At 28.8% G+C, this 25,239-nt stretch overlaps 1 protein-coding gene across 1 annotated transcript in view; it reads right to left on the bottom strand.

Annotated features, from left to right (window-relative positions):
* Positions 1 to 16,197: 16,197 nt before the first annotated feature.
* The window catches only part of LOC129969222 (LHFPL tetraspan subfamily member 1 protein-like), a 135,889-nt gene continuing 126,847 nt past the window's right edge, over positions 16,198 to 25,239 (bottom strand). The window contains exons 3-4 of the mRNA XM_056083678.1: positions 20,831 to 21,058; positions 16,198 to 16,713 (exon numbers count right to left, since the gene is read on the bottom strand). Coding sequence (XP_055939653.1) covers positions 20,832 to 21,058 — 227 coding nt within the window. The 3' untranslated portion in view covers positions 16,198 to 16,713; position 20,831. The remainder of the gene's footprint in view (positions 16,714 to 20,830; positions 21,059 to 25,239) is intronic.

The following is a 25,239-nucleotide window of genomic DNA, read 5'->3' as shown; positions in this document are numbered from 1 at the left end:
GCTAATTTTTTCTATTTATAAAATATTGAATCCAATATAACGTTTACTTTGAAAAACATTCTATTTATATATTGCTCAAATCTCAACAATTTTTGTTCCCGAGAATATCCCATTTCCCTTAATACCGACGCAATGGATAGAATCTGAGAATAGACTGATGAAAAATTTCCCTAACTTTCAATATCTGAAAACACTATGATACTCAACCATTTTATTTTAGGAAGCCAACTTTTCATTTCTGTTTTAACCACGCCTCGTTCCAATAAATTTTTTTTTAAAGTTTTCACCTCCTTTCTGTGATTTCTAAAATTTCAAATAATAATATAATATAATCATTTATTACATTTTATCCACTTAATTATTTGTGCTCTTGTAGTTGTCATGTTCAAATGCACATATGCAATTTCTTCAAAAGTAGCTACTAGAATAGAGAATATGAGAAGATATTAGAATATATTATGCATTAGCTCAGATCTTGACGTTTTTTGACGATAACAATATTTCCTCCATATATTTTAATGGTCGCCTTGCATATTAATATCATTAATTTAATCATGTCAAGAAATTTTGATGAACTTCATCTTTCCATATCAAATGAAAGCGGCTTTTTAAATTATACTTGCGTAGTAACATAGAGCATACTGAATGCATAAAAAGTGGATATATTACTGAATAAAATTATCAAAATCGGCCCAGTTGTTGAGGATGGGAACAATGTCATTTTGGGATATCTTTGAAAATAGGTGGAAAGAGGCAAATATACATTGATGGCATATCTGAGGGGCATGAGGCTTTTTCTTAAAATAAAGTGGTAAGTGTTTAAGACTGGGGGAGGGGGCTCTTTGTTGTGGATGTTTTTCTCCTTGTGTAGGGAAATAGTGTTTTTGAGATTTCTTTCGAGAATGGAAAGTAATATGATATGCGATGACTGATGTCTTATCTAGGGATGATAAGCCTTTATTTGGAATAAAAGCTGGAGAAATCGGTACGGTGGGGGAGAAATGGGGGATTGTTATTTTAAATTAATTAATATGAATACAAAAAACGCGATATGCAGAATAAATGTACTTTAATTGCAGTTTTTGGCATTGTGCAACTTCAGACATTTTAATCTTTGAATATTAAATGCAATTGTGTCTGTCTAAAGATTTTAATTTAGATTTAGTCAGAAACCCATATCAAACCAACTAATCATATACTAATAAAATACGACATGCAAATGTAAATGGTAAGAAAATTAAATTTTATTTTCTCTCAAGTCTTCCTTTGAAATAATCATTTATTACACTTCAAAAATGCAAAACTTAGCCCGCCGACTTTTCTAAAAATGAATAATTCACTTTTTAAAGTCCGAACTTCAAACTTTGCAGAGTGTGGTTTGACTGTATTAAGAACTTTTGAAGAGAAAATTTTGTACACATATGTCGGATTTTAAAGCACTTGTGTTCATTAAAATTGTGTATTCTCAACTATAATCCGAGCTTCGGAAAATATGAATATTTGAAGGTTCGTAGGAGTTCGAGAACAAACATTCTTTGTTAAATTACACCGCCTGGATTTTATTTGAAATATTTATTCGCAGGACTAATCGGATTACCTCAATTACTATAAAATAAACAGGCGTACTGATGTTGCCTTTAAATCAGAATTTTATTCCAAAGTATTTCACCTATTTAGGTGAAATCTTTAGGTGAAAGATTTGCACTTAAAGGACAAAGGATTTGAGTGAACAATCTGTTGTCCTTATTAGAATATGTAAAAGTTTTAATTTAGAATTTACTAAGCAACTTGTTGATTGCGTAAAATTTAACTTGTCTTGTTATAATTTATACGCTTTGTCTGTGGAAAATTTCTTTACTATACAGGCATTTATGTTTTTAATTCTGCTTTTCTATGTGAATATAAAGCTTTAATTTTATAGTTGGTAGAGATGACGCATCATTAGAATATTTAACTCTAAGTATAAGTTGATATGGTTGCTTTATAGAAGAATGATTTGCTCTGAGTTCCTAATCAATGGAGAAAAAAGCAGTATTTCAAAATGAACTTTCGATTCTCACTATAACGAAACTAAACAAAAAAATATATTGTAGAACTGTATGAGAAAAATCTATGAGAGACACTGTTATGTTAGAATTTTTTTTTATATGCTTAGTAATGTTAGTAAAAAAGTTTATATTTTTCAGAATTATTTTGTTTTTTCTCAGATTAAAAAGTGATTATTCTCAAAAAAGAATATATTAAATTGTGGTTTGATTAATCAGCATAGAATATCTTAATATGATCAAAATACATTAATGGGATTTAATAATTGTTTGGTTTAATCAATTTTTTCGCTCACAGTTATTGAGCAATTTTTGCATGATTCTCTTTTTTTTTTATTCTGGATTTTAAATCTTCGATTTACAAAGCAGTTTTTAGGTTAGCCAACTGAAAAATAAAGCGATCAAGAAATTTAATGAATTGAATTAAATCTATATTAAACGAAATTAAAAATTTGAATGACGGATTAAACTAAAAATATTCTTAATTCGACGTCGTAATTTCACAAGATATGTAATTTATTTTTCTGATGTATGATTTTTAAATTTCAACTGTTTCACGATTGCCAAAAAGAACAACGCCCACAGATGAAGTCTGTTGACTTTAAAATAAACATCAAATTAGTAATTGTCGGTAAGATATCATTTGATGTAAATTCTAGTTACTCATCTTAAACATAAAAGAACCGCACTCAGTAGCAGTGGAATGAATATAGTCGCATACTTATTAAAATAAAGTGATGTTTAACACAAATATTTCAAGTCAAGTGCTTAGATCTAGAGTGTTAATAATGTAAACATATAAAGCAAGCCGCTTCCTTATTTTCGCCCACCATCCTTGCTGTAATTTACTGCCTCACAACATCTAACATAAAAACTTCCCTTTGAGGTATCTAACGATAAAATCTACGAGATAAAAATAACATTCGTCTTCGAAACAAAGATTACGATCTTCATTTTTTATTTTCTATGGGAAACGAACTCGGCGGTTCTTTTTCCAAAACATACCACAATCCACCAGGATTATAAAAAACTTGCACTACCAAGATGGAAATAACTTTCTCCGATGAAAACCGTTGACAAAATATGCCGACCAAACGATCCTACAGTTACGCCCGTCGAAAGCTGACACTTAACTGTACCTGCAACTGCGTCTGAAATATCGGCGGGAAAAATGTGTCGCATTATTTATAGCGAAATGTCAGGCAAGAGGCAATTAGCGCTAAAATGTCAGCTACCGTAACTTTAAACGATGTGCGCGTTGATCTTCGAAAAAGATAGCGAAACGTTAAAAAAATGGCGAACGAAAAAAAGTGTCAGAAATGTAGTCTATGAGCATAAATACGAGCCGCAAAATGCACGCGAGTATATTTTTTCTCAAGTTTTCTGACGTTCTGCACATAAAGTGAGACTCAAAATACCGCCTGGTGTGCCATTTTCGAAATATTTTTCTGGTAGTTTTTACGCATTTGTTTCTAAAAAGAAAAAAAAATTATTTTTTTTCCGTTGGGTTTTCCATTTTTTACTATCATTATTATTCGTTGTACCCATAGTAACTTTACAGTTGGACAAAATGTGTTCTCAGTGCTTGTGCCGGAAGCAATAATCGACTTTTTTCCCCAACTTTGTTATTCAGAGTAGCTAATATGGCTCCGAATTTTTTTTCAAGTGAGCACCACCTTTTTTCACATTTCCGTTTTGTGGTTCGATAATTTTAGCTGCTAATAATAAAACTATATTTCTTTTTGTGAAATCTGACACAGTCTGGTTGTTTCATTTCCTAATCGACAATAGAGTTCTGTATTTCTGATAAAATAAAACAATTGTTCTTTGCCCTTTCAAATAATAACGCAGATTGGATAAAAAGAAAAAAAAAGTTTCTAAATTGTTCTTAATGATGTTTTCTATCAAAAATTAATGAAAAATTACGACTTTTAAGTAGACTATTTTTTTAGTAATAAAAAAAAAATGTATGTTGTTGTATTTCAATTAATTTTCAGTTCTTTTTCCATGTGTTAAAACGTAATGAAGATATCTTTACTAATAATAAGGAAAAATATGTACGTGTATATTGGCTCTCTACATGTCAATTCGTTTGACCTACAGCTACCAAATTTGTCAGTTATATGCTTTGAATAGTGAGTTGGTTTAGTTTGGTTTAATTATATTAACGTCCCGTTTGAAGCAACACTAAGGCTATTTTGGGACGGACCTCGTAATTTTGAACCACGGTCAGATGACGAGGACGACACCTGAGCTGGTACCCCCCTCTCCACACCAGTGGAAGGACGTTTGGTCATGACAAATTTAACGTGCAACAGACCCCCTTACACGACGGTTCTTCGGCGGAATCGGGTCTCGAACCTGAAACCCTCCGGTTCCGAAGCCGAGACCTTACCACCAGGCCACCGCGGCCCCAATGGTGGGAATGTTCTTTAGTTAGAATTTAAGTGAATTAAAATTTAAGCTGAATTTCGAAATCCCCCCCTCCCTTTGTTAACTTCCTAAAATTCAATTGCATTATAATAAATTTTACACCATTTCAAAATTTGAAAAATTATTTTTTAATGATACCACTTTTAAAATATACGAATCTTTTCTGAATTTAAGGATTTTTTTAAAAAAATATTTTTGTCTAATTTTTCAACAACAGATTAAATTATTGTTCTCAATTTCAAATCGTTTTCATTGTCTCATCAAATATTTAATCGCTTGATTTTTTTGTAATGTGAAAAAGTATAGGAAATGGAATTTGTTTATATCCGTTCAGTTTAAAAAAAAAAAAACAATAAAAAAAGTGAAATTAATATACCATGAAATTTAAAAGAACTGTACATTTATATTTTTAGAAATATTTTTGACTGACTTATTACTAAATATCTGACATAAGAATTATTTTAGAATGATCTCCATGTACAGAATAAATAAGTTCAGAATAAATAATAAGTTCATGTACAGAATAAACTGAACGCATGTAAGACAATTAAAATAACACTGCTTGAATAATAACATTAGATAATAACACTTAATATAGCACTGAATATGAAAATATATCTAAACGAATTTAATTAGAATTAAATATAACCGATATCCTCGACAAGCCAGCTAGTCACCAAAGATGACTTATTCTTAGTAATAATTCTATTTGAAAATAAATTTAAATAACATTTTTGATTAATGTTGCAAATATCAATGGAAACTTTTTTTTTAATATTGTAAGTTATCAATATTTGGGATGGATTTTCTGTATCCAGTTAATACTGGAAAATTTTAATGAAACATTTCGTTGCATATTCTTAAAAGGAGGTCATATATATATATATATATATATATATATAAAGAGAGAGAGGGGGGGGGAGACATGACACCACCTTTTGATACCCAAATTGTATCAAAAAGTGGTGTCATGATTGTGTGGTCTTTTTTTGTATTGTGTTTGTCTTTTATGTATTATGTATGGAAAATTGTGCAATTGTTTTGACATTTTCCTGCTATTTCTTTCAAAAATATTATTTCACGGAAGTCATTTTACAAAATCTTATCAAATTCATTTTTGAGTGGCGCCAATTTTATTCCTATACAATCATATTAAATACTTAAAAGCTAATTTTATATACGATTAGTAACAATATTTTTATTCTTGTGAGAAATACAAAAGAATTTCCTTGTCTCATCAGGTTATTCAATTTTTTTTTTTTTTTTTTTTTTTTTTTTGCCAATGTGAAAATTTTTTTGTCAAGGGGGAATATTTATTCTGAAGTAAGATGTATACTTCTGTTTTTATTTTTATTTCGCAGTATATACGCTTTTTATTTTGTACTCGCAATACTTTTTTTTGGATATTGATTTCATTAAAGTTATATTTTTTAGTTTTATCACATAACAAGGAAAATTTTTAAATAATTGCTATCTATATTAAAGATCTAATGGCTTGGAAAATCTAGGTGAACAAGATGATCGCGAAAGGCGACTAGCGATGTCATAATGAGCATAACTGTACACATTAACATAATGAGCATAACTGTGCACATAACTGCACATTGTCTTTTCTTGAATTACGAAGCGCAATCCCTTTTCCATCTGCACATATCCATATTCCAAAATGCAATTGACGTGTCTTGCATGAACGTGAAAGAAATCCATTGTTGAAAAAGTGAAGCATTTTATATTTATTGATGAGCAAAAAAATTAAAAGAAAAAAAAATGATTTCGTATATTGCAATAGTTATTTTTATCAACTCGCATACTTTTGATATTGCCCTAATTTAATTTTCGTACCGATTTTTTTCCATAATAATTTCTGTTGTGAATTTCTAATAATTGATATTGGGTTATAGACTTAACCAAGTTTAGATTAGCTATAATATCAGAAAATACTACAAAAGGAATAAAAAAAGTTTAGAATTTGAAAGTAACTTTATAAATTTTGATTCATGAAAAGTTGTTAACAATTTATACTCAGAAGAAAGTATAAACGTTAAAAAAAGGAACAAAACCAATCGAAACTTTCTACTCCAATCAGACAAACAGTAAAATTTCAGAAAATACTATAAAAGGGAAAAAAAAGGTTTTAGAATTTGAAAGTAAGTTTGTAAGTTTTGATTCATAAAAATTTGTTAACCATTTATATTCAGAACTATATATAAACGTTAATAACAGAAACGAAACCATTCTAAATTCTCTAATCGAATCAGACAAACATTAAAATTTCAGAAGATACTACAAAAGGAATAAAAAAAGTTTAGAGTTTGAAAGAAAGTTTGTAAGTTTTGATTCATGGAAAGCTTCTAACCATTTATACTCAGAAGAAAATATAAACATTAAATAAAGAAACTAAACCATTCGAAACTCTTTACTGCAAACCGACAAACATAAAAAAAATTCTGTTTGCAACTTAAACCCACAACTGTTACAGAACAATAATTTACCAACAATCACCAAATATCTACTCCAACAAAACTTTGTTTAGAAATCAGTCAACTGTGACATACCAGCAACAACCCAGAACCGACCATCCTAATGCATTTCCCGATACTCACCACCCACTTAAGCCTTCCCCCTCATAAACCATTAACAAGTGTTCTTGCTTTGAAAGAGCGGAGAGAGAACCATGAAAAACCACCCAAATATTCAAGAAATAAGGCTGGTCCCTTACAAAGAACTCGAGGAGTAAGTGTTTCCCTAATGCAGGACTGAAATATTTATTCGAGGGCCAGTGGCGTGTCCGGTGCATTATGCCCCTTCCCTGGACAGGGCTTCCGATCGGAAACGGAATGGCCATTCATCAGTTTCTCTAAGACTTCTCGTCTCGGTTTCTTTGTCTGTGAAAGCCAAATCTTGTCGGACACTGATTGACCATTGATTAATCAGCGACACGCTGAATGAAAAAGCTCCAGCAATTTGGGAACTATTGTTGGAAAGAAGAAATTCTTGTTGGTGTCAGCATTCACTGAAGTTTCTCTGAATGGGAGTTCGTCTAACAAGAATAATTAAAAATCGATATTTTGTTATTTCTTATTGAAAGACTGGAGAGTTGTTGAGACTTACTGATGTAAAATAAATTTTTATATATGGAAGAGAAGCGGATAAAATAAAATGGCCGAGACGCTGTTTTGTGTACGAGCATTCAATTCAAACGATGAGATGAAAGGCAATTTCTACTGCAGGTTTTGAATAAATGGAATCTTAAATTTTTAATATGGTGTTTATAAATATATATATTTTTTTGTTCTTATAATTTAAAAATACTTTAAAGATTTTAACTCTAAAGCCCTTTTCCTTTACATTTTTTGTAGTAAAGTTAAAAATAAGCATTTCATATGTTTTTATAATATGATCGTCGTATTAAAGTAAACGTCAACCGAACTTGTTTGAATTTGTTTCAAATTCAAAATTGTAGAAGGTACTTTTAAAAACCTCCAAAAGATAATTCTTTCTCCATAAGTTATAAACAATTTTTAAAGAATTATGCAAAATTTAAAGTGAGTGACAATTCGTAGACAATTAAAATTATGTATAATATGTATAACATTTTCAATCTATAGGAGTAGCAATAAAAAAGATAAAATATTTTTTAACTTTGGAAAATATTCTTAAATCATTAAAAAATAAACTATTTTTATCAATTATCACGAAATATCCATTAAAACATTTCTGAAAGTATTTAAGTTATAGTAAAGTAAAAAAGTAGTTAAGTAAAATTTATTCAGATGATTTAATATTTAGATGAGGATGAGAATTGATAAAAGATCTGTGAAAATCTATTCATATGATAATGAAGAAAATATATTCAGATGATAATGAAGAAGATATATTCAGATGATAATGAAGAAATCTATTCAGATGATAATGAAGAAAATCTATTCAGATGATAATGAAGAAGATATATTCAGATGATAATGAATAAAATCTATTCAGATGATAATGAAGAAAATCTATTCAGATGATAATGAAGAAATCTATTCAGATGATAATGAATAAAATCTATTCAGATGATAATGAATAGAATCTATTCAGATGATAATGAATAAAATCTATTCAGATGATAATGAAGAAAATCTATTCAGATGATAATGATGAAAATCTATTCAGATGATAATGAATAAAATCTATGCGGATGATGATGCTAATTGATGCAAGGTCTAAGAAAATCTATACAGATGATGATGCTTATTGATCAAAGATATCTAAGGAAAATCTGCTTACCTTCTTCATGCTTGATGGTATTCATGAACAAACTTTGAAAAAAAATTTATTGAATAATTAGGATTTCTAGAATGTGCAGACTATTCATGAATTTTTTTGTATAATTAAGTTCAATGATTTTGTTAGGAAGATTTCCTTTCTGTCTACTGCGAATTTCAGGTTGACATCCAATTTAAAAGTTGCTATTTTTAGCCGATGTTCAGCAAATTCGTTTCATTGTCTTCAGATCATCAAATTCTCATAATGACACCATTTCCCATTCAATTAGACTTTTTAAGATTTTTTTGAATATGAATACTTGATTATGTCTCTCTCTCTATATATATATATGGTTTCAGTATTCAACAAAACCTTTTTATTTCCTTAGAAGGCTCTCAAAGAATAAATTTGGTAGGTTAAGTTTCAATCTTGGTACGAATTGGATGGAAGCCCAAAGAATTTTTTTCTACAAAACAAAATAATAGCCACTAAAAACTCTTCTAAACTAAACATAAGCAGCTATAAAATTGCCTGTGTCTTGGGCATCTTTTGTTATTACACATTAATCACTTTTGCTTCTTTTCATTGCTTTTAGAACGAAAAACGACCTCTAAAGAAAGGTACCCCATTCAGAAAGAAGAGCTACTTTCCTCGAAAAGCCAAGAATGCAGTCTTTTGAAAAACCGGCTTCTAACCATTATTGGCGGACTAAAATTATATAAAAGTAGTTATTACTCCTCAGACGATAAAACCCACTAAGATCGTTAAATAAAAATTTCTTTTCTAAAAATGGCAACAACAACGTCAGCAAAAAAAGAATAAGGTTAAAAAGCTTCTGAAGTTTGGTCTTAACGACGTGAGTTCTCGTTTTCATGTTAATTACTTAATAGCGGAAATTTAAACCCGTTAATTGCTGCGAGTTCTTTATGAAAGGGAAGACCGCCTCATTCATTACAGTTGAAGCAAGCTTTATCGAAAATTTGGGTTTCGTATCTTTAATGTTGGTTTCTTTTTATTCTTCGTTAAAACTGCCCGGGGAAAATTTATAATAATGGTGTGGCGGTTGCGTTATCTGCAGGGCGTAAAGTGAAATGCCGATGGATTTCTATCCGATGGTAGACGGTTTTATTTAATTTTTTTCCTTTTTCGTCTGAAATTGAGATGTGATGAGATTGTTAGATTTATGCGGCAATTAATGATATGAATAATTAGAATAATTGCGGAGTTTTTTTTCGCTCTGCCAAATATCCATTTGGGATCGAAATACCATAAAAAATGTTTGCGTGGTTTGTTTAGGGAATTAATTTGGAATGCATTAGAAATTGATGTTAATTATGTAAAAAAACACTCTTTTATTAGATAAAATATTTGATTCTAAAAGTCATTTCAACAGTGCTTAGATAAGATGGAAAACATTTTTTAAAAAAATAAATATATTCGACAAAATATGTTAATAAATAATTATTTATATTTATTTAATACGAAATACACGAGATTTAAATTTATTTTCGTAAACAGTTTAATTAGGAAAGAAATAAAATGAATTCGAGGCAGAATGTTCTAATTTATCTGTGGAGCAATAATTTATACGAATCGGGTCACACATGTGCTTATTTTTATAACGCAAAAAACCGTTGTTGTTTTTTTAAATTGCTTGTTATAATAAAAATTCAGATGTAAAAAAAAATCCAGAAATTTCTGTGAAATTCTATCTTAATTTGGTTCTTTCTGTAAACAATCAAAAGTTCATTTTCAAAAATATCATGCATGGGAAATTGTTAATGTCATATTTTTTTATTCCATACCTATTACTTTTTAAAACACATATGTAATTAAAATCGAACAATATGAATTCTTTCGCGTAGATAAAAGGGTAAATAGTTGCTAGAAATGGTAAATATGTGTAATTAATAAAACATATATTGTAGAACATCGATGTCAATGAATATTTCTATGAGATGCTGTATTAATTTGATTCTTTCTATCAGAATCAGAAGTTCTTTTCCAAAAAACATGAATGAAAGATTGTTGCTATCTCATATTTTTTTTATTCCATTCTTATTACTTTTTAAAGCACATATGTATTAAAGCCGAGCATTATGAATTGGTTCTTGCAGACAAATGGGAAATAGTTGCTACAAATAGTAAATTAATCGTGCATTGTAGAACATAGATTTCAATAAATATTTAGACAAAATCTTTTTAAATAGAAAAATAAACGCAAAATATTGGAAACATTTGATGATGAATTTTATGTTTTTAGTAAACTATGAAGACGAATTAGAATAATTTTAATACTTGACAAAATCATTTGCTGGTCTCCTTTTAAAAAATATACAATTTTTTCCACTTTACTGGGGAACGTTTGAACATTTCAATCATATTAAATGGCTCAACCAGTTATGTGAAATCTGCATAAAATTATGCAAATAAGAAATTTTTATTTATACTTTAACAAACTTTTAAATTAAAATATGCATTTCTAGAAATTAATGTCGATATTCAAACCTTGCCTTCTGCTTGTATGACACAACAGTTTTCTCTTTTGAATTTAGAAACTCTTCTTTCAAGTTCATTTACTTGTTTGTGTTGATTCTGCAATTTGTAATGTAGTTTAGTTAAGCTGTTTCTGTTTATTCTTTCTAGAAAGCCATTTCTAGTGGAGTTTAATTAATTAATTTATAATTATTCTTTCTATAACAGCAATTTCTAATGGATTTTAATTAAGCTGCTTCTGTTTATTCTTTCTATAAAAGCCATTTCTAGTGGAGTTTAATTAATATATTTATGTTTATTCTTTCTATAATAGTCATTTCTAATGGAGTTTAATTAAGCTGCTTTTGTTTATTCTTTCTATAAAACCATTTCTAGTAGAGTTTAATTAATTTTTTCTTGTAAAAGGTGTGTGAAAATTGAATTTGTTACTGCTCTTATTTCAAACAACATACGATGACTATTATAAATGTTTGGCTTTCTGTTTTATCCAACAAAGAAATTTTGTACGAAAGTGTGGAATTTTCTCTTAGTCTCTTGGCAAGTGCTATAAGTCATATAAAGACAAATTTAATCGTATGTTATAAGCGCCAGTGATAATGGCAGACTGAGTTTATATTCATTTTCTTTAACAAGAAACCAAAAATTACCAACCAGTAAAGCTCAACACAATGTTGAAATATACAAAAAAAGAAATCTCCGACCATGCAGAAACATTGATTTAGAGGAATTTCAGAATTTGAAGTGCTGGATTTGGAAATGCATCTGATATTATCCAAATTGATCATTTATATGATATGTTAGTTTGGTTTTATTTCTTGAAATTTAGCCTAATTAACCGACAAAAAACGAAAAAGAAACTGACTGTAGTGATAAAAATGATTTTTAATGGTAGATTTCAATCGGAAAAGATTTTTTTTTAGACAACTATAAAAATGTGTAAAATTTTAGAATCATATTTCATATCTCGAGTCATAGTTCAGAATAATAGAAATTGTCAGTACCTCTTTTTCACATAAAAGTTTTATATTTTTAGTCAATATAAATACCCTCAAGGATTTTTTTATTAACATTTTAAAACAATTAAATTCTGAAAAAAAATTTCAATATGAAGATTTCAGTTTAAAAAATTAATTTGAAGTCATTTAATATATAAGAGTTAACTAATGACTCTTATATTGATTTCATATTATTTTACTGCAGCTTAATTTTAATAAATTTTAATCACTTAAGAAATAATTATTAGTATTATTTGAAATATTTGAATTCTGGGAAAGTGATTTTGGTATTTAAATTATAAAAACTGAAAACAAATGTGTAAAGGCATCATCATATTATATAAATCTTTATATAATATTTCAATATAACATATGTTAGCTTAATGAGAAAAAAACTATATAGAATTTTAGCTTGTTTGTGAAAATTAAGAAAATTCAATATTTAAATTACAAAAAAAGAAAAATGATACTGAATATATAAAAATTATTTTCTTTAAATTGTCTTTCGAAATTTTATTCTAAAACGGTTATAATTTTTTTTATGACTTAAAATTATTATAAACATACTATCAAAAAAACCCAGCTAATTTTATTATGAAATGCATTTTGAAGCTTAAGGTCTTTTTTTTTTTTTTTTTACAAATGTTTGTTTCGATTTCTTCGAAATCCTTTAACGTTCTAATTTAATTAGAAACTTGTAGAAGTATCGGATCGTTTGGAATTACCCGTGGATTATGAAACAGGACGACGGAAAAAGTTTCCAACTGAAAAAAGAAAAAATTAATTACAGCGCGTGGCAACATCCGAGCTTTTGAAATAAGTCGGGTATTAACTTGTTTTTCTATCAGAAAATGGAAAGAAGGAGATATAATCCTGTGTTCTTCGTGATTGAAAAATTTGTTCTGTAAACTGAGATAATAATTTCATTCAAAGCAAATAGCGAAAAATACCAATTATATAGTGAATTTCTCACTTTCTGTTTCGCAACTTTATTTTTCTAAGATTCTTTTTAATTTTAAACATTGTTTTGAAATTTCATTATAAAGCAGCGATATTAAATTAAATCTTTTAAAAACATAAAACCTAAAAGATAAAAAGGGTGAAAAAACATGTTAGAAAATTGCTTTTATTGTTTATGTCGATTAATTAAGAAAATATAACAAATCACATCTGCTTGGAAAACATATTTATTGACAAAAGCTTCTATATAAAAACACATCCAGAAAATCTACATTTAACTTGGTTACAGCTGTCATAAAGAATGCGATGCAAACGATTATTAGATTAAATGGATAGTTCTTAGCAATTTCTTTTATTAAAGTAAACTGTGAAATGTTTATTGTGTTACAAAGATGCAGATTTAAGATTTCATGTGTAAAAAAAATTCAATAGAATAATCATTTTTTTTTGTTGACTTTGTTCTAATTTTTCTTTGAACTAGAATAAATTTTAAATTATCTTTTATTTTCCTACAGCTTATTTTCTAAATTTATAAATGTGCAAACGATAATTATAGATATTTATGGACAAAAACTATTTTAATTTGACTTGCTTTGTTGACCAAATTATTTTATCTAAGTAACTGTGATATTAAAAAAAATAAGATTACTTTTTTTAAATAAAAATGTTATGGTGAATATTATTTCCTGAAACAGTGCGGTTTTAAATTCTTTTCTATCTATTTTTGTGTATAAATTATTTTTTAATAAATTTCAACTTATCATTTTTACAGCTTTTTATACAGTGCTTGATATTGTCTTTAAGAAAAGGCATGAATTTGTTCATTATTTATGACATTCGACTTTTGGAATTTTGATATGAAAATAAATTTAATTCGAGGTTATGATGAAATCGCAGCCATTTGGAAATTTATAATGAAAATAACATATTCAACTCCCGCGTTTAATGAATATTTTGCTTTATTACATTTTTTCTGTATTTTTAAACAATCATAAATAACTATTTGTAGTTCACTTATATTTTTTAATGTGATTTAATGTGATTTCTGATTTTCACAAATTTGGTTAATTTTGGCTTTTTATTAAAATTTGAAATGTTTATTCATTTTGCTAAAAGAATCTGAATAAAATGTATATTTCACCCAACTTAAAAAATTTCTGAAATTTTATTCTTTTAAAATTTTATAAGTTTTTTATATAAATGTTTTTTTATGGAATATCTATTCCCATTCTTATTATGTGATGAAAAATGTTTTATACAAAATGCAAAAGCTATATCTCTTATTTTATTCCACTAATTTTACTTGACAAACAAAATAAAACTAGAATCATACGAAAATTCTTCTTACACAATTTTTAGAAATATATTTCAAACATTTATATGCCATTATTGTACAAAATGCACCAATAGAATCAGCAAGATATTATCAAAATATCAAAGTATTTGTTACAAATATGACTCATAAAGTTTCTTGTACCTAATTACATTTTGTAAATTAATTAATCTGTTTTTAAAACACTCACAGCTGGTACAATTTACACTAGTTTAATAAAAATATTTGACTTTTGAAAGACATGATAAAATAAAACTTCTAAAAAAATGGAGCTATTAGGAAAGGAAACGTTATTTCATAGACGCCATCTAGTTTTTTGTTTGGGCAACATTGAGAAGCCCAGAGCTAGTTATAAAAGGGATATGTTGTAAAATTCACTTTACACAGTGGTTTTTAACATGCTTAATAAGTATTTTTGCTGAACATGATTCAGGCCCAATTACGTCAGTACAGCCAGTGCCTAGCTGAAATGGGTAGAGAGAACACGTACTCCAAGTTAGCTGATTAATCTAGAAAGAAAAGTCATTTCAAAAATTTTCATTTACCATGAATTGATTGATCTTTTGAAAAAGAATTTTATTTATATATTAATTCTGTGTGTTAAATTTTAACAAGCTGATCAGTTTTTTTATTTGTTTAATTCGAAATATTTTTTTTATGAATCAACATGAATTATGCCATGGGGTAAATTGTAATATAATCGAGTTATTAATAAATTTACACGCCAACTTAATTGGTATCATTAAAAAGTATTGATATAAACTAGACAAATTTTAAATTTTAAAATGGTACAAAAATTAGGTTTAATGCTATAATAGTTTCAGAAGTTATAATGGAAATAAATCAAAATTTCACTTAGTTTTTAATTGATTAAAATTCCACAAATATTGTATCGAAATTCACATTTCTGCTTTCCAATGCATATCTGTGCAAAATTTGATAATTCTAGGTCTAATGATCTGGTCTTATATTCTGAGCGTTAATTCTAGCACATACATTTATGTTTATTATTAGTAGAGATTAAACTGGTCAAGTCTAAATTGCTTTGACATTTTCAGAATATAAATGCTTTATTAACGTTATATTAATTTTACATTTGCTTATCTTAAATATTTTTATATAAACGCTTTGAAAATCTGCTCTTTTCTGCTTGAACGAATTTAATACACAGTAGAGATGAAGTTTAAAATTTTCAGCCAGATTTAGCTATTAATACCTACTGTTTGTTCAATGGAAACTCTAAAAACATCACCATACTATAGTTGTCTTTCGAATTATAGCAGACATAGGCAAATAATTTATGTCTCTTTAAACTCAAAGAGTTCGAATAAGAAATAAGTACAATGCTTTTTTTTTCTTTTAAAAATGTAATATATATTTAAATATCACGCGGAGATATGTTTATCATATATTTATGACATTAAAAGGACTAACACCATATGAAAATTTTTTTGCACATAATTCAGAATATAATTGATGTAAAAATATGCATTAGATAGATTGATATTTGACTAACGGATCATGTTTAGGTAAAACAACTATGAGTATTTAACAAGATTTCTTTAATTTTTAAAGAATTTTTTTGTTATAAATTATAATACTGAAGATTACATTACTAATTTTTAATTTGATTATAAAGATAAAATATATTTTATCTTTGTATTATTATATTGTATTGTATATTGTATCTTTGTATAAAATTTATTCTATCTAGAATCCATTGAATGTTCTATCAGCTGTGAGTGTTCAAACTCCAAAATTAACAAAAATATTCAAGAAAAAGAAAGAACCATAAACTTAAACAAAGAGTATTGATTAGACAGCTATTTTTCTATAAATAAATAATTTTATAAAGTATTATTAAAAACAAAACAACACGAATATTGCACAATAAAAAGAAAAAAGAACTGTACAGGTTAAATACGATATTATCACATTGAATTCATATTGGACCATTCTTTTTTTTTTACAGTTGCAATGCCTATTTACACGAAAAAACATTTTTGCTTTCAAAAGTACTTGCTTCTGAATATTGGGACTTCAAACCAGTATTTTTTTAAATATTTTTTCAGACTAGAAAACACTCTTGAAATTCTTCATTGCTTCTTGTTCTTATCGAACGATGCTTCCAGTTCCTTTCTTTTGTTCGTAATTATCAATTTAGAAAGTCTATTCTCTCTTTTAGTTCCCACAGTAATAGAATCTGCAAATAAATTAAATACATTTATTTTAACCTGTAAGTAAAAGGTATCCCAAAAATTAACGCAAGATGTGAATTTCCCACCATTCGTGCAGTAAGGTATTGGCAATCCTATTAAAAATACATTTGATAGCTGATAGTTTAGGGTTAGTAAAAACGGAGCGTTACATGATAGAACAACGTTTTTTATAGTTAAACAATATTTAAAAAATAATGAAAATCTGGCTGCCACAGTTAAAAAATTTGAGAATTGACCTCCTAGATCGTGTGATTTAACACCACTGTATTTATTTTTATGCAGTTATTTAAAGCCAAAGGCCTGTACCAACAAGCCCACAAGCATGCGCGATTGAAGGAAGAAACTCAAAGCTGCATCAACGAAATTAAACCGGGTTTATGCAACATGGGCATGAAACATTTCGACAAAAGAGTGCGTATGTACCAGCAAAACCGTGGCGGCCATTTACCCTATGTGTTATTCCATACATAACTCTATCATGTGTACTTTACGATAAAAATATAACAATTTTAAGAGGGGGGGACTGTTTTTTTTTTATTTAATTCAAATCTTGCGTTAACACGTTGTTCTATCGAGTAACTCTCCATTTTTACTAACCCTAAATTATCAGCTGCCAAATGGTTTTTTTAAAGGGTTGCCAACACTTTACTACACGAATGATGGGAAATTCAAATCTTGAGTAATTTTAGGACACCCTTTATATAAAATAAATTTCGTTATAGCTGAAAACAAAATTAATAAATTCTGTTGAGATGAGGAAATATGTGAAATATTTATTTCTTCTTTTCTTCAGAGCTGGATTACCTTCTAGCCTCCCTTAGGCAATGTGTCTCAACTCCGACTTTTCCTCTTTTAATTTTTGAAACCAGATATTTTCATTAATTTTAATTTAATCTTTATACAAACAGCTTTTATAAGTAAATTTCGACATGCTGAAATAACAAAATATTGAAATGCGATTACTGTCTAGAAAATTGATTTCAGCATCTCGAATACAAAACAAATAGAAATAAAAACTGAAAACTTTTAAAAACTAATTTCATCAAGATAATTAATTATTAATTTATTAAACTGATTCAGTGAAATCTAATTAAACTAATTAAAATTTATTCACATAATAAAAAAGCACACAAAACTTTTCCATCGCAATCTAAACACGATGTAATTATAATAACAGATATTTTTAGAATAATTTAGAATTATAAAAAAGCATAATTTAAAACTTCCAAAATTTTAATTAGCGATGTTGCTATAGGATATTGTTTTAAAGTTTAAACTATACCTGATTTTGATATCTATAAGTTCATTTGCATGAAATTAAATGAAAGTATAAAAACAAACAAAAAATGTCGATGCCTGTGGCTTTCCAGACAACTGCCTACTTTGATTACTAGATAAGCACCAATGAATTTCATACAGATCTAGAGAGACCTAATAATAGCACATAATTCAAAGAAATAAGCTGACATATTCATCTTGAAATAATTTAAATACCTGTTTTTTATGACAGAAAATAAATTTTAAAGAGACAGATTGTTGATCCATTTAAATATTTTATATAAGACACAATCGATTTTCATTTATGATTGAGTTAATATGTAAGTGAATATTACCGTAGTTGGTTTACCAAAACATTTTTTAATTCACAGTGATAAAAAATGCAATTTAAAAAATAAGTAGAATTTTTTTATAGTTTATTTTGAATACAATGAAATTAATTTCTTTAATACACATTTTAAATTAGGAAAATAGCTTCTTGTCATCGATTCAATTACAGAAACAGTCTTTCCAAATAGAAACTACAAATATTTTTGAACACGATTAAAGTGAAAGTATTTTTTTTTAATCCTTGAAGTCAAATCATCATATAATATATGAACGAAATATAACATTTTATGCACTTCGTCATTTTGTCTCATTTATTTCTTTTCCCTATTTGATAAAAAAACTACATAGATCTAATTTCTGTCTTTTTGAGTAAGCATTTGATGTATTCAATATCTTTTTATAGTTGTTCATTTTTTTTCTTTGGTTTCTTCTACTTCCAATGTATGAAGATCCTTATTTATTAAAATCGTTTTCGGAGATTTTTATTAAAGATGATAATTCGCTTTGATTTGACATTTCAAATTTAAACAAATATTTATAGTTTGATCTGAAAATTCCTAGGAAAACTATAATGAAATACTCATTTAACCATATATATTGTGATGAAATAATATTAACTTATGAATGTAATTATTTTAATGGTAGTAATTATTTCCTATATGAGTACTAAAACTATATTTTGTTATTTATTTTAAAATAACGAGAAGATTATTAGAAAACAGCGATGATACCTAGCAAGCGTAACGAGAGAGCTGTAAACATAATTCCACAGCGATATACCGTTCTTGCTGCTTAAATATTTATAAATTCCTGACATGGTGTGACGTTACATGAAATTCTCCAGAAGAATCTCTAGATCTTGGTTCTTATTACATATAGCCTCATAACTTTGGCATTTTGTTACCAATTCTCTCCGTTGAATTGCCAAGGGTTCAAAGGTAGAATGGGAGTTATTGAGTCACCCATTCAGCTGCTTTAATAATCTCTGTGATTTTTTTCCCAAAATGTAGTTGGGAGATGGTATTAAAAATTCGTAACAATATCTTTGCAACGAAAATTTTTTATTTTAAGATTCAAATTATTTAAAAGTGCCATCGAGGTTAGGCAAAAGTCTAAAATGCTACAATTTTTCCTTATTTCTTATTACTGTGCGTTTATTTTTATATAACCTCTTTCAATTCTATTTTGTTTTTCCGTCTGCCATCAAAATAACAGGTAAAGTACTAATGTAGTAAAACAGCTGAAATTTCAAATGTTTAGATGACCACACATCTATTTAGAAATAGAAATACGGAAAAATCATAGATCCTGCATTCATGTGATAATTATTTTAAAGTTAAATGCAGTGATTGTATCTTTTGTTTCGAATATATTCATTCCAATCTCGATAAAAGCGAGAACACTATTCTTTATAAGGCCAGATAAAGTATAAAATATTCATCAAGTTTAAGCTTTCTCTATTTTAAAATTATTTCGATTATAAAGATTAAAATTCCACACAAAAATGAAAATATTTCACATTTCTATTAAAAACATGAACATGTAATTTTTTCCTGACCGATATGAATTCATTTCATTTCATGGTCGGTGGGGGGGGGAGAGAAAGTTCACTGGCTGGTTGTTGCGACCTTTGAGGATTTATTGTTTCTCCCCTGCTATACGTTCAAATAACGCAGAGGAAAGTAGAACTAAAAAGGTGTTGATTATCTAAGTACAGGGTGGTTATAATTAAAGTCCCACTTTGAAATGGTCATAAAAGGAAAACTACTGGGCCAAATGTTATCAAACTTGGTAATAGTTTAAATGAGGTCATGCGAATTTCTTTTACCCACACAAAAAACAATTCAAAAATTCAGCCTTAGGGGGGAAATGGCGCTGTATGCAATATTGTTAGGCAAAATAGGACATAAAGGACATTAATCGTTTCTGAAATGTGTTTGCAAGACATGATCAATGTGTGTTATCTCAAAAGCACTGTTTATGGTGATAATCTAAACAATTTGGTGGAACTGAAAGATGCGAACACCGATATGTGCGTAACCTTCCTTCTGATATACTAAGAGCTACTGTTGAGAAATGAGTAATGCAATTTAACTTGCTTTCAGAAATTGGTGGACACCACATTGAACGTGATTTTTAACACGCTTTAGAAACGATTAAATACATTTTAAACTGGTGTCTTCATGTCCTATTTTGCTTAATAATATTGCATAAAGCGCCATTTCCCCCCTAAGGCTGAATTTTTGAACTTTTTTTTGTGAGGAAAAGAAATTCCCATGACCTCCTTTAAACCCTTACCAAGTTTGATTACATTTGGTCCTGTAGTTTTCTTTTTATGACCTTTCCAAAGTGAAATTTTAATTATAACCACCCTGTATATGAAGGGTGAACTCTCCCACTGATTAGGTACAGTTCCAAAGAAAATAAGTTTATTAAGTGAAAAACTTTAGAAAAAAATATTCAGAAGCTAATTGCTCTTTAGAGCATATTTACCTCATATCTCCGTCCAGAGACCGGGGCTGAAAACATTGTAGTGGGAAAAGTGTCCCAGCAGAGGACAGTAGCAGGCCAACACTGTGGAGGTGATGGCAGCAATGTAGGCCCAGCCTATACGGCAGCCTGCTGGCTCGTAGACGTCTGCCTGACTGCCGCAATGGATTTTGGAGATGGGTGAACCCAGAACTAGGGGATAGAGTAGCAGTGAAGCAGCTTGCAGAATCACTAGAAAAGAAAAGGGATTGTGAAGATTATGTTCGTCTTATTAAAGGAAGAGAAATGCACATAGAAAGAAATATACTAATAAATTAAAAAGAAATATTTTATAAAAATACATTTTCATTAATGTTTTAAAAAGTAATTTTTTTTTCAGTTACTAATCACACGTTTTAATCTTAAATTTATAATTCATTATTGAAAATGTTATAAAAAAGGAGCTTTTACTTTCTTAAATTCAACACCAGGTGGCGCTATTGGTAAGAAATCAAAATTTAATTATAATAATCCATAAAATGATTATTAAGTTTTAAAAATATTAAAACAACATATTTTCATCTCGCATACATTTGTGTGTAAAATTTCATTCTAGCACTTTTGTAAATGAAAGAAAACTCGATTACAGAAGTCTCGATTTACAAAAACAAGTTCACAAAAACACAATTTTATGCAGAGGGGAGATTAATAAAAAGAAATAATTTGAGAGTATGCGCGAAAGTTTCGGACAGACCCCTCCTCCTCGTTCGTTATTACTATTTGTGTGCAAAAATTTATATATTTTTGTGTTCTTAGCGAATCTGTAGGATTTTGAAATTATTCTCGCCCAGAAACTAAATATTAATTGCAAAGACAATTTCTCTCAAACATATTTCAAACTCGAATAAATCTTACCACTAATTCAATAATTACACACGCTCGCGATATTTTCCCTCTCAAAGCCTATCCACCCTTTTCGATTTTAATGTTCTTTCTGCTGAACCTCAAACAGAAGCAAAGTATCATCTCAACACGAACTAATAAACAGAAACGCAAGCTGCGTATCAAGTTACGCAGACGATAATAACGGATTTTAAAATTGTCTAGTAGAAGATTTATGTCCAATTTTTATTCTTTTGCTGTTTAACTCAAATGAAACAGGCGAAGACTCGGTCCTGGCTGTGCAAATTTACTCGCTTCCATAATTTACGGGGGGCGGTTTAATACTTAAAGAAGGATACACTTGTTGAATATGTGCTCTGATATTTGGTACTGATGTGGCGAATGGAAGTGGAAGATAATGACTACGCAAACAAATTATGCAAATGAAGTCGGCCCGAGATAGCATTGTGCAGTCGAAGCGATGCCATGGAAACGGAATTTGCTGTCTTTTAAAGAAAACATTCGTCTGAAGAGGTGATTAAGTAATGGAAATGGTTTTATGTTTTCATTCTTTCGAACAGATGCTTTCTTAAGATTTGTTTATTAGAACTGTGTAAATTTAGCTAATGGGATAAAGAATATGAGGGTAATATAGCGCGAAAAATGCATATAAAATACATAGGGATTAGAAAACCATTACGCTGATTTAACTCGCTAAAAAGGAAAAATAGTATTCAGTCATTAAATAATTTGTTCGTAACTTTAAATATGGTTTAGTTCAGTTTTATGTCCGGTTTGGAAGACAGACGAGATTTATTTTGGATGGTAACATAAAAATGCTTTTGTAAAAATTTTCAGTATTCTAATTTACTTGATGAAGGCTTCTTTTTTTTTTAATCCTTACTATATGCAGTGGCGAATTTAGGTAGGCTACATCCATAGGTAGAACATATTATGAGACCTCACTTTTAATAAGATAGTCAATTTACTTTCATATTTGGGCACACTTTTAATATGTCTATGCTTTATTTTAGCTTAATATTTTCAATTTTATTAACTTTGCGAATATGTATTTGACGATTTATTCCAACATTCCCATTTGTATAAAACATTACTGAAACAGATGTTCGACTTTATAAATATTCTAATAACAGCAGAAGTGAATATAAGAGCTAAGTAAATATAAGAAAAGATAAAAGGACCTGAGAAATTACACTTGATAAGATATTAATATTACCCTAATATCTTATCATTCATAGAATTTGTATATTTTATAAATTTATTTGACAACTAGAAAAATAAAGTTCTCAACCATCCTTCTTGAGCCCCACTCTCAGCCTAGTGATCTAGGTAGTTGCCTAGACTGCTCAATTGTAAATTCGTCACTCACTATATGAGTTTCTTAACCCATTAACCGCTGGTGTTGCGTTGACGCAACGGTCAATATAAATAAATATAAAAAAAATAACGATTAAACAAATTTTTGAATAAATTACAGTTTTATGTTAAAGAATAGCACTACTAACAAATCAGGGAAAAAATTGACTTAAATAAATTATTTTATACCTAATAATCGATGTTTTACTTTAAGCATTTTTTTTTTTGTTCAAATTTCCAAACTTATTTTTTCTTAGAAAAAATAAAAATTAAAGACAAATTGGGGTTTGGTTGTGAAATACATTAGCCAAGGTCACTCTTTGTCAGTACATTCCACAAAGCAGGTATTTCTGTGGGGGTGGAGGGGAAAGTAAAAACAGGTGTTGAGTTCGCGCAACGTCAGCGAAAAGGGGGTAGACTGTTATCCTTCATGAAAGATTTCATTTCAGTACTGTGCGTCTTATTGGTAGCAACTTTTTTACCCTCTGTGGTTTAAAATGCGTAGAACAAGATATCTTACGTTAGAAGAAGCTTTGGAAAAAATTTTCAAACAAAATTCCGATGACAAAGATGCAGATGAGACCGATATTGTTGTCGTACCTCCAGAAACAGCAGATGCTAGTGATGAAGAAGAAGGTAATGAAAATATTTTAAATTACGATAATGAAGTTTTACCTAGAGATACTGCGGGGGAAGTTGAAGTTCATGTAAAGCAGAAATTAGGTACTCCCAAAAGTTCTGCTAAAAACGGAAAAAGGAAGAATTATGATGGACAAAAAAGGAACCAATTGATAGGCCTCAACCAAAAAAAGGAAGAAAAGGCTTCAATTGATCATATCAACAAATCATAGAAGATAAAACTAGTGCAGATATTTTCAATCTTTTTTTTTCAATATGAAGAAAACAAAGATACTTGTTGTTCGGTGGAACGACAATTCTGTTGTGAAAATAGGGTCAACGTTTGGAAAAATTGAACCACTAAACAATGTTTCTCGATACTCTAAAAATCAGAAGAAGAAAATATTAGTAGCCCAACATCACTGCATTGAGCAATACAATCAGAAAATAGGTGGTGTAAATTTGTGTTACAATTTTGTTTCCAATTACAGAATTAGGTTCGTGGAAAAAGATGGTGGTAGCCGATATTTTCAAATTTCATCGATGTTGCAGTAACAAATGCTTGGAGAATATCAAGATTTTCTGTTGGATTTTAGACGAGAAGTTGTGCTTCATCTATTACAGACGCCCTTGGATTGCGAGATAAATAAGAAAAGATCAGCTACAGGACGTCCGAGCAAATTCAGCCTTTTCAAAACTAATATCCGAAGGACATTTTATTGTTAAATCTACAGACAGTAGAAAACTACGTTGCAAGTATTGCCACAGCCAAAATATTTATCGCTGCGATGTTTGTGAAGTTGCTTTACACCACACTTGTAGTGAAGCATATCATATTTGAAATTTATATCACCTTATTCTTACATAATAAGCTTGTCAACTACATTTATTTGTTAGTTTTAACAAATTAAAATTTTCAAAGAAGTGTTTTGACTATTTTACACCCTTTAATAAGCTCACAAAAATTTCTAGTTTTTAAAACGTGAAGGAAATGCGGTGTAGTACTCGGTGATAACGATCAACATTCATACTTCTTTTCCGCTGACGTTGCGCCAACGCAACACCCTATATTTTTAAAGATATGTGCAATTTCCTTATTTTTACATTAAATTACTATTATAAGAGGTCAAAATAATAACTTGTATTTTTTGCATCGAAAAAAAATTAAAGATTTTGAGTTTTGGCGTTTAATGGGTTAATAAGAAACTAGGGAATTTGAAGCTGTCATCAGATGAATATTTTTATTTAGTTATATCAAAGTCCTGTTTTGAAGCAATACAAATGATGCTTTCAGAGAGACTTCGCCATGCTGAACTGCGATAGAATGACGAGGAGCACATTTCAAATCCTATTCATTTGCAAATCTCAAAGACATTCTGATTGGAGACCATATGACTTGAGTTTATAACATACTAGCCGCCTTTGACGACCAGCCGGTTCGCCAATCTTAATGTTCGTTAAAATTAAATGCATCAAAAATGCATTAAATTTTAAATGCATCAAACATTAAGAAAATAAACAGAATTGTTTGAAATAATCGGCCGAAAAATGTTAAG

This window comes from Argiope bruennichi, chromosome 5, assembly GCF_947563725.1.
Source record: "Argiope bruennichi chromosome 5, qqArgBrue1.1, whole genome shotgun sequence".
Taxonomy (NCBI): domain Eukaryota; kingdom Metazoa; phylum Arthropoda; class Arachnida; order Araneae; family Araneidae; genus Argiope; species Argiope bruennichi.
Note: the sequence above shows the minus strand (reverse complement) of the source record. Positions and strands in the feature narration are given on the sequence as shown.